At 43.4% G+C, this 10,338-nt stretch overlaps 1 protein-coding gene across 5 annotated transcripts; it reads right to left on the reverse strand.

Moving 5' to 3' along the window:
- Positions 1-2,149: 2,149 nt before the first annotated feature.
- ENPP4 (ectonucleotide pyrophosphatase/phosphodiesterase 4) lies at positions 2,150-9,903 on the reverse strand. Of its 5 annotated transcripts, XM_040060062.2 has the most exons (6): positions 9,761-9,903; positions 8,859-9,260; positions 8,010-8,112; positions 7,248-7,923; positions 6,260-6,430; positions 2,150-3,968 (listed from the first exon to the last, which is right to left on the reverse strand). In XM_040060062.2, the coding sequence occupies exons 4-6, from the start codon at positions 7,885-7,887 to the stop codon at positions 3,604-3,606; spliced, it is 1,176 nt and encodes a 391-aa protein (XP_039915996.1). In that variant the 5' UTR covers positions 7,888-7,923; positions 8,010-8,112; positions 8,859-9,260; positions 9,761-9,903; the 3' UTR covers positions 2,150-3,603. The 5 variants fall into 5 exon arrangements, with proteins under 5 accessions (XP_039915996.1, XP_039915993.1, XP_039915997.1 ...); XM_040060059.2 differs by having other exon boundaries at positions 7,248-8,112; XM_040060063.1 differs by lacking the exon at positions 8,859-9,260 and having other exon boundaries at positions 9,761-9,843.
- Between the last annotated feature and the right edge of the window lie 435 nt (positions 9,904-10,338).

Here is a 10,338-nt window from a genome sequence, read left to right on the forward strand (position 1 = left end):
TCAATTTGGGTTGGAGGAGACCTTAAAGATCAGCTCATTTCTACCCCCCTGCCCTCTGTGAGAAGTGTGAACAGCACAATCTTGACCTGCATGTGGGAGAAGAACAAATGTGCAGTCGTTGGGTCCTGTGGCTTTGTAAAATGGAAATTTAACAGCCTTACTTCACTTCCCAGTCTTCTTCCCTGCTTAAATAATGCCATGGATGCGCTGTTGACCATATCTGTGCTGCTGTACAAACATTTGATGGCATGTTTGCCCTACAGTAAAGGTAATATAAGCATTTATTAGATAGTAAACTACAAAAATTGTTGCAAGCACATGAAAATGATAAATTCAATAGTGGTATCAGCCTTTCCATAAGGAAATCCTAATCTGAATCCTATTAATGAACCTCTGTTACTGTTTTTTTTTGCAATAAAAGATGCTACCATGCATGTTAGACCAAACATCTGTCCCTGTGGTCTGGTCCTTAGATGTACACAAAGTTGGTTTATTTTCACAGGCAGTGTGTAGGCAGCAAGTTACTGAAAGCAGTGCTTCTGAGCTGTAGTTCAATTCTGGAACTGTTCCCGTGATGCCAATGCCCAAAAAGCACAGAACTCCAGAGGGGTGGATGTTCTAGGGCTGCTGTCCCCAGTAGAGTTTCTATATGGAGGCAGTCACTGTAATGAAACATCAGCCTTCAGTGCTGGGAAGTGTCACTCAATATCCCCTATTCCCCTCAAAACTGCAACGCCAGTTAAGGGTTAGGAACTTCCCCTGAATTAACCTGCCCTGTGACCATTGCTGAGTTGTGTCTATTTAGCAAGTCATTAAATGTTGCCATAAACTACTGTCCCTTTATCACAGCCTTGAGGAAGCAGAAGCCACAGCTTTGCTGGTCTTGTTCTGAACTGGCTGTCCAAAAGGAAATCAGCTGCTGGCTTTGATGAGAAGTACTTCACACAAACCAGAATGAGGCAGTGGAACTATTCTGTCATGCTTAAGGATCTATTTTTTAAAACAATCATCCTTAAATAAATCAACTGCACATCTTAAAGACAGAAAGATGTTTCTTCTAGATTCTCTTGATTTGTACATAATCTGTATGAAACTGGATGTACAAGAGCTACTGTGAAACCCTTTGTGCCAGGAAAAAGACTCAGCACCCTTACAGACCACACCACATCTTTGGAAGTGAAAATAATCAGCAGTGCAACTGGAATATAGTTCATCCTACTTAAGACTTAAAATTCCTCTTTAAGCCATTTCCACAGTAGCACTGTCTCATCTTCATGCTAAAGGGAGGAGGAACAGAGGGGGATAAGGATTTCCACCAGACTCAGCCACCTGCTGGTTTCACAGCAGTTCAGTGCCTGTAGCAGTTCTCATCAGAAGGGGCTGCCTAGAGCTAGGAGGAGAAATGCATTTGGACCTTGTTTTCCCCAGCTGTAGCAACATTCCTATTTCAGATCAGAGTTCTGCATCGTGCTTCAGTCAGCATTTACAGTTCTGTTCACCAAAGCCTTGCTGGTAACTTTGCTGCCTGCCTGGGAAGGGATGCACAGAGGAACTGAGAGCACATCAACCACACACTGTGTGACAGCTGCTGGGTGGAAGGAACAACGCGGAGAAAATACTGTCCTGATCAGTTTTAGCTTCTAGAAAAAAAATCAAAACTCTGGCAGAAGACAGGATGGCTGCCAGAAAGGTAAACCCAGTGAAGCCTTTCCAAACACAGATAATGCAAAGCATTGCAGTAATTCTCTGACTGACCCTCTGAGGATCCCACTCTGCAGTAGCAGAATTACCAGAACCTAACAAAACTCTCGCCAGCATAGGAGTTCAAGCATCCTCCCTTTTACAGCATGTCTAAGCAACATATTCCCTTTGTAGTTACTCATTAACCTGACCTCTTGGTGCATGTAATAATTAATTTAAATTTGGCAGGATGAGGAAGTGACTCTGTGTTCAGTCCAGCTACTGCTCTAGAATATCAACAGGCTAAAATCCAGTACCCTGCCAGTAACAGCATAGATTTTTCAAGAGGCCTGAGCCTCTTTCAATTAATCTGAATTAAATTTGATTTCAAGTTCAGATTAATTCAGAGTAAAGCATTTGTAAGTAATAATTAGTAGTTTGAAAAAAAACCACAAAACACCAGAACTGGTTAGGTTTTGGATTGTGTTTTTAATCAAGTACAATGGAATCCCTAGAGAGGAAGACAAACTTTACCAAAACTTCCACACATTTATAAAGCTCAAGTTTGTTTTTTCCAGTGGGCAGTTCAAAGTAACCCCTTCTCTCCAAAGTTCCTGCTGCCTCCTTCTCAGGTCACTAAAAGGCTTTAGCCAACACCAAATGGCAATGAATTTGAAGTTGTGAAAAAGAAACCCCACTGCTGCCAGGTTTCTCTGTCACTTTACTTTTTAAAACCATCAGACTTGCAGGAAAAGCACTTGGTAACTTGGGTTAGCAATAACTATCTCACTGAAAGGTAAGGTACCATGGAAGGCTTTCTCAAACTATTGTTTTTATAATAAGTTATTAGATGACCATTAACAAAGAAAGACTTTAAATTACGAGAACAATTAGCTCTGGTCTTCATCAGGAATTTGCATCTATGTACCTCAAACATTACAGAGAATTTATTTTTTGAGGTAAGTTCTGCTGACTTCTTCCTTTAAATTTCCAGGGTTTAAAATAATGAGTTTGGAATCCTTGCTTGATGACTTGCACATCAAACTTTCAGTTCTTGCTTTTTAGCACAACAGCCTGCAAGAGACAATTATGAGCTGGTACTTGGGGCAGAACAACCTTTATCACCTTCAGCAGAATTTACTCCTGAGAAATTTTCCACAGGATTTAGGAGCAATGATCTTACACCCACAGCTAAAGGAACTGGGTATTTCAAAGACTCCCAGGTTAAACTGACTTTTTTTTTTTGAGATAAACCTGTAGTGCCATCCCAACTGGACCTGTGGATCTAAGTCATCCAGAGATACGTATCCAGAAATGTCAGAGCCACCTGCCCAGGCTTGTAAATGCTGAACCACATAGTTTATTGCTTAAAATAGAAGAGATATGCACCAGTTCTTTCACCACTGACTTCTATTTTTTTTCTCAGAAACTTCTTGTCACATTACTGACTTAGGGTAGAAGCAAAAGTCTTGGATCTTTTTTCCCTGAATATAAGGGCACACTCTCAAAACAAAACTGTCTCCTAACTCTCAATAAAGTTTTTCTTTCCAACACAGGAGCAAGAACACTAAAAGTAATCAATATTAATTTAATACAAAAAAGCAATTATAATTTACAAATATTAAAATACACTTTGTCTATCCTGGCTAATCACACTCTGGAGTCCCATTCTGAAAGTGTTCAGAGGCTTGAATGAAAAAAACTAAGCATCCTTATTTTGTTAAGCATTTCTTCCGGTAAAAGGCCACCTGTTCACTGGTTATGAAAATAATTATACATGACACCGGTCACACAAATCAGCAGGGTCTGGCTGACAGTATTTTACACAAATAAAGTGCATCAAACAAAGAATGCCATCCAGTGCAAATTGAAATTTTTTTCCTGAAATCACAAGGTAGGAAGCGAGGCGAGGCTCCCTCTGCGCTATCCAATCAAAGGATCATCGTCATCGCTCTGTAACTGGAGCCGGGCAAAGGGCCGGGAGGGAGCCAGTCTGTTCTTGGAGATGATGATGATGCAGGTGAAAGTGCTCAGGACCATGAAAACCCCGATGACGATCCCAATGGCCTCGGGGACGCTGATGCACCACTGGTCAGCCAGCAGGCACTTGGCGTTGGCGAAGGTGCCGTTGTGCGGCCGCGGGGCGAGTCTCAGGACGTGGCACATCATGGGGTAGATGTCCACGTTGTCCAGGGTGCCGTGGCTGTAGCCGCGCCGGAAGGCGGGACCGCGCGCGGCCAGGAACGGGTGCATGCTGGGCAGGGCGTTGTCGTAGCCGTGGTCCCCCACTGCAGCAGAGCAGAGCACACAGTTACTGTCACAGCCTCTGCCTCAGAGCCACTGATCCCCTCCCTGCCTCCCCCACCACCAAAGTGGTGGTCTAACCAAAGGTTAATGCACAACAGAAAAGCAGCTGTTGGATCGACCACAGAAGGAAGCCAGAGTTCCTTCCCTCTTCCCCAAACCCCACAAGTCTTTCCCCATACCGGCCTTCCCCCATGGTTCGCCCTCCCATTAATCTCTTTTCCTTTCAATGCTTAACATTTCCAGTGTTCCCATTCTCCATGCCAAAGTTGAAAAGGAGGTCGCCACTCCACAATGAGTCGGTAGCTAGAATGCAAATTTTTACATCTCAGATTCTGGAAAGTCATCTCTCCTTGCAGAGTGGCCACTTTAATTACTTATTAAAAATAAGGCACCTTGACAGTGTTCAGTTCAAGCATATTAAATACCCTAAATTCATGCTTATCAGATAAGGTACTTCAGCTGAAGGGACACCCTAAAAGTCAAAACCAAAAGACAATGGATCACTGTGCCTCTGGCAGGCACACATCAAAACCTTTGTGGCTATAAGGTCAGTACTTGGAAATCTGGTAGGTTTTTAAGATGGACTATATACAGCTAAAGAGCAGCCATTGTCAAATTTCCTAATAGCATTCCTGAAAAACCTGTCCAAGGTGCCAGAACGCACAGCACAGCACGCACAGCATAGTATTTGAGTGACTACACTTCATTTTGAGTCCATTTCTTGCAACAGTGGAGGAATATTCTTGAGAACTGTTTCCTTGGGGGCTTCCCTGAAGCAAAATATCCATATTCCAACTGATTAGGTCACACTCACCACTTCAGTGAGCTTTCACTAGTCGTTTTTAACATTTTCCACCATTCTGTTTGTTACCACATCTTGTTTGTTTTGACTCATGTTTCTAGATTGTTTCTCCTGCCTTTTGCTACTTGTTTGCCCTGAACAGAGGTACTCCAAGTTCCCTCTCCAATGAAGTTCCCAATTTTTCACCTCTGAAGTAAGATTCTGGTGTGTGGAGTTACTGGTATCCTTGGTAATCACTGTGCTGCTACCTTGCCTGTGAAGACAATAAACCTTAAACAGGCTTTTAGGTTAAAACCTCCCCTGCCTCATTCTGGGAAGCCTTCACAAATAGAACTGATTTGACAAGAGATTTACTTCAACTGATACAATGCTGTTCCTTATAAATATTCACTTACTAACTATTTTTAGGTATATGAAATCGAATCTAACCAGAAACAAGAAAAAGAGAACTCTGATCAGAGCACACCTGTGCTATGTGTTGCCAAACTGAAGATAATTGTAGCAAATACATGGGGAAATTAAAATATAAACACATCCTGCATTAAAAAGCAGTACTTCTGTAGAAATACTGAAAAAAAAAATGAACTTAATACTGCAAAGGGCAGACAGTAAGATCAGCCAAGCTGGGTGCAACCAGGATTTTACACCACTCAAGACCCTGTCTCTAACAGCAGTCATACAGGGAAGTATCCAGGAGGGATATCCCTGACCCTACCAACCACCCTGAGCTGTTGGCTGCTCACAAAGTTCCCAGAAGTTGGTACTTTTGTATTTCATTTCTATTAATGGATTTTCCTACCAAGAATCTGTCCAATCACTTTCTGAACACACATACACACACACACACACACAGGGCCTTCATCTACAACCAGAATTACAGATTGAATTTTCTTACTATTACAGCAAGGAAATCTATCTGGAATTTCTTCTTTGAGATGCACATATCTATGGATGTGTAATTTAACATTCTAGCAGGGAGAAAGTGCACAGCTTAGCAAGGCACTGAGCAGTGACACCTGTTGAGTGTCATGCTTTCAAACATGTTGCTGTGTTCCTATTATTTTTAGTATTTCCTGCCAATTATTTTCATTCCCTAGCACATGTACTATAATATTAAATTTTGTGCATTGCATGCTTCAATATATGCACCCCTACATATATATTTTATACACAATAAAAAGTTAAGCCACACTCCAGGGAAAGCTTGAGACAGACTGCTAACCTGCCTAATATAACTCAGACTTTTAAGTCGAACATGACAAAGTGTTTCAGCCAACAGAATATTCCCCATCTCCTCCTCATCTGTTAAACACTCCAGGCTCAGGGTGAGAATGTTCCAGAAAATGCTGCACTATTCCTAAACCTGCACAGTGCCAGGACTCCCCTTGCTAAATGAGAACCATCCTGCAGCTGGCTGGAACGGAAACAAGGCGGTTTACCCACACAAACCACAGAGGAGCACACACTTACACTTGGACAGGGACTCGTTCTGTACGATTGTCCAGCCTTCATCTGCAACCAGAATTATGGGCTGGATTCTCCTGTGATGGCGATAATGGAATCTGTCCGGAATTTCTTCTTTCAGATAAACTTTCATATGACTGCTGCAATTTTTGAGTAAGTTATACACATCTTCTTTGTCTGCCAAGGAAAATATTGCATGTGAAACAGCTGGAAATTAACTCCTGTTTGCTACAATTATCTGTCATTAAACCTAAGATCCATTATTTCAAAACAATTATTAAAAAAACCCCAAACACCTAGAAAAGGATTTTTTCATGTCCCTTATGAAATGCTACATCAGTTCAGGTGAATTTCAAAATTTGCTTTCATTTTAACATCATAATGTCACCCCCTCAAGTACTCAATATTTTATCCATTGCGGTAATTTTTTTTTTTTTTTTAACTGTATGAATCACTTTATTCATTAGTCTGGCCACAGGGAGGCCAGCAATGTCATGATCTCAGACATGCCTGCTGGGGACTACTCTGAAATACAAAAACGGAATTCATGGTACAAAAACTTAGATTTCACTCCCAAAAAAAGAAGTGGTAAACTATCAAAGTTGGGACTAGATTCTTATTTGGAAATTTGCACAATGATATTTTTTGTTCTGAATAAACACATGGGTTTATTTCATCCTCACTGTGAATTACAGCTGCAGAGACTAAGTGAGCAGGCAAACTAAGTACCTATCAACTTTCTCAACAAGGGTCATCCTTATCAGCCACAGCAATTTGACAAGTAACTCTCCTTGTCCCACTGACTGGCAAAACAAACTTCTAAATAAACCATCATTCTCCAGCTTACTCATTATGTCAAAGTTCTGCAACATGAACTCCATAAGTTTTGTAACAGATCAGAACAAGTCTAGCGTACTGTGTACTTTTAAGAGGCAAGATAAACAAGATTTAGTTCTCAGTATATGCCTTAAAAAATAACCAACCCCAAACATACTCTGCCTTGGCAGCACTGCAGCAACCGGAGTCTTGTCTATCAGGGTGTAGTTATTGCGCCCGAGGCATTCATCCAGGACAATGAGCTTCTCTGCAGAACACGAGGCCATTCCATGGTCACTTGTTATTATGACATTAACAGTGTCCCACAGACCCGATGCCTTCAGTTTGTTCATAAGGAAACCGACATGTTTATCCACTTCTTTCAACACTCTGCCCATGCTCTTGGTGTCATTTGGGCCGTACTTGTGCCCGCTTGCATCCGGTTCTTCCCAGTAGAGCACAGCAAAATTGACCACTGGGTCAGAGCTGTTCAGCCATTTGACAATTCTCTCCGCTCTCTCCTCAAACTTCACTGAGAAGTTGTACTTCATAAAGAAATGAGGGGTCGTGTTGTTGATTTTTACATCACTACCGGGCCACATTGCAGCAGCACTTGCTCCCTTTCCCTGTTGTTGATTTGTCACCCAAATTGGAACTGCCTCATTCCACCAGAAGGGATCTGAATCGTTGAACTGTGAAAACGTTTTCTTGGCATCTGCATCGTACATGTCATTAGCCACAATGCCGTGGCTTTCCTCATACAAGCCTGTCACTATTGTGTAATGGTTTGGAAAAGTCTTAGTGATAAAAGCATTCATGACTTCCTTTACAAGCACACCATCCTCAATGAATTCCTGGAGATGTGGGAGTTCATAGGTTTGCAAATAATCAGCTCTGAAGCCATCAAAGGACACAAGAAGCAACTTGGGTACAGACTCACCAGCTGAGCAAGCACAACATACAAGGATTCCAGCAAAAAATAACCTCAACATCAAGCTCATTCTGGAGACTTCAAAATGCTTCCAGCAGCTAATCATATGCACCTGAAAAATTTGAACAGACAAGGCTCGTAACCAGAACAATTCTGCTGTGACCAGTTTAATTAGCTATACATTATATACATCGTCCTTCCAGAGGGTAATTCCAGAATACTCAGTGTAAACAACCACTCACATTTCCCTACTGACTTCAGAGGTTTCTCACATATTGTCAGAGTTTTTCATACATTAAAACAAATGAGCAGTGAATTTTTTTTCCACTGCAGATTAAATGAAAGAAGAATTGTTCTCTTTCGATCAGTTAGTCTATTGTTGTGTGTGTCCTACTACAATTCTACATTCCAAGACAGAAAATCAGTATTTTTCCTCATGTTCAAACACAGGCACTCGAACAGTTCTGGACTCAAATTTAAGAGTCCTCTGTAGCCCTAAATTCTTATTACACATCGCTGTTAAGGTCAGAAGCCTATTTCTTACTGTAATTGTATTTTTCCTTCTTCATCTCACTTTTTCAGTTTCCACCCTCCAGAGTTGCTGGAAGACTTTTCAGCCTTTCAACATTCCCATTTACTCATTGCTTATTCCATACACAGAACTGCCAGGAGTAACTTCTACTTCTGCTTTCCTTCTAAGCTATTCTATATCTACCATAACAGCATTTAAACCTATCCTTCATCCACTTTTCTCTCTATAAAAAACCCAAAATGAATAGCCTTAGCTATGAGGTAAGTATTTCTCAGCAAGAAATTAATGACTATTATAAGTGCCAGGTAAGATTTGTAAGCTTTTACCCCCTCTTAATGTATTTTGCGTGACTTAAGCACTTTGTTTAGGAAGGTACAGAATGATGCTCTCAGTCTTTAAGAAAGAGGAAGTGAAGCTCCAGGTTTCACAAAACCATCTACAATGTTGTTAGGCAGCGTATTTGCTTCTCAGGGAGAGACCCATTCCAGCAAACTTTATATTTCTCTTATCCTTTATCTTCTTTTAGATGCAGGCAAACTGTGATTCCAGAAGGCAGAGCAGCTGTCTTTCCAACATTTTTAACATCAACCCTTTACCGCAAACTCCTTAAAACGACGGGTTTATTTTAAAGGTGTAAGGAGCTCTAATGTTAGCTGTAGCTTTAGCAGCGACGGGAATTCAAAGCACGGGAAGCCACCCCTCGCCCCGGTCTCCAACATTTAAAAGGTCTGCATAAGACACAGAAGTTACAAGGACTATCAAAAAGAGCATTAAGGCATCTCTTAGCACAGAGGACTTAAAGGACACAAGTCCTTTAAAGAAGAAAAAGGAAAAATGACAAGAGCAACGCAGCGCGAATCACCCGTTCGATGTCGTCAGGTGCTTTAAAAAGCAGCACCAGAGTTTCCACAGCGCAGTAAGACGCAAACCCGCAGCGCTCGCTTCGAAATGCTCCGAAGCTGCTCAGCACTGGTGTATTTATACATAAGCCAAAATGTTCCAACCAAAAATTAACTCTACCCCAGGCGAACCCAGCAAAACAACCCAGCTGTGAAATACCACCAGCATTAGTCCACCTGCTCCCTAATCTCCCGACCAGGTTTTGGAGTTGCTCGGCTCGGTCAGAACGGAGGTCATGCCGCCTGCAAAGCGCACACACGCGGCACCCGGGCACTCCGGGTCCGTTTCCCCCGCGCCTGTCCCTCACCCGCACTCAGACCGGGCTCACCGTCCCTACAGCCTCCCGCCGCGGGACACCCCCGTCCCCGCCGGGGCCACACGGTGAGGTCCCGCTCCAGCTCCGCTCGGGCCGGGACGCGCGGGCGGCACCGGAGGTGACCGAAGGTGACCGCGGGAGGGTGTGGGGGCTCAGCGCCTGCGCACCCGCCGCCCGCGCAGCCCCAACCGGCAACTGACGGGCCGTGGGGGGGGCGCGGGAGCTCGTCGGTGAGCGCGGCCTCCGCCCGCTGTGATTGGCTGCGGGCCCGCTGGCGGGAGATCCGATTGGCTGCGGCGCGGGGGCGTGGCGCTGGGATGAACGGCGGAGGGGGGTGGAGCGGGAAGTGGGGGCGGGAGGTGAGAGGGGTCTTGAGGGAGTCGTGAGCGGGCTGTGGGGAATTTCCAGTATCAGCGGGTCAATTAAATGGAGAAGAGCTCTGAGATAATTGAATTCAACCTATGGCCGATCACCGCTTTGTCAGCTAGACTATGTCTCTCAGTCCCACCTCCAGTCTTTTCCTTAAACACCTCCAGGGAGGGTGACTCCACGGCTTCCTTCGGCAGCCCATTCTAATGTGTAACCACGTT

The sequence above is a fragment of the Hirundo rustica genome, chromosome 3 (genome assembly GCF_015227805.2).
Source record: "Hirundo rustica isolate bHirRus1 chromosome 3, bHirRus1.pri.v3, whole genome shotgun sequence".
In the NCBI taxonomy this organism is placed as follows: domain Eukaryota; kingdom Metazoa; phylum Chordata; class Aves; order Passeriformes; family Hirundinidae; genus Hirundo; species Hirundo rustica.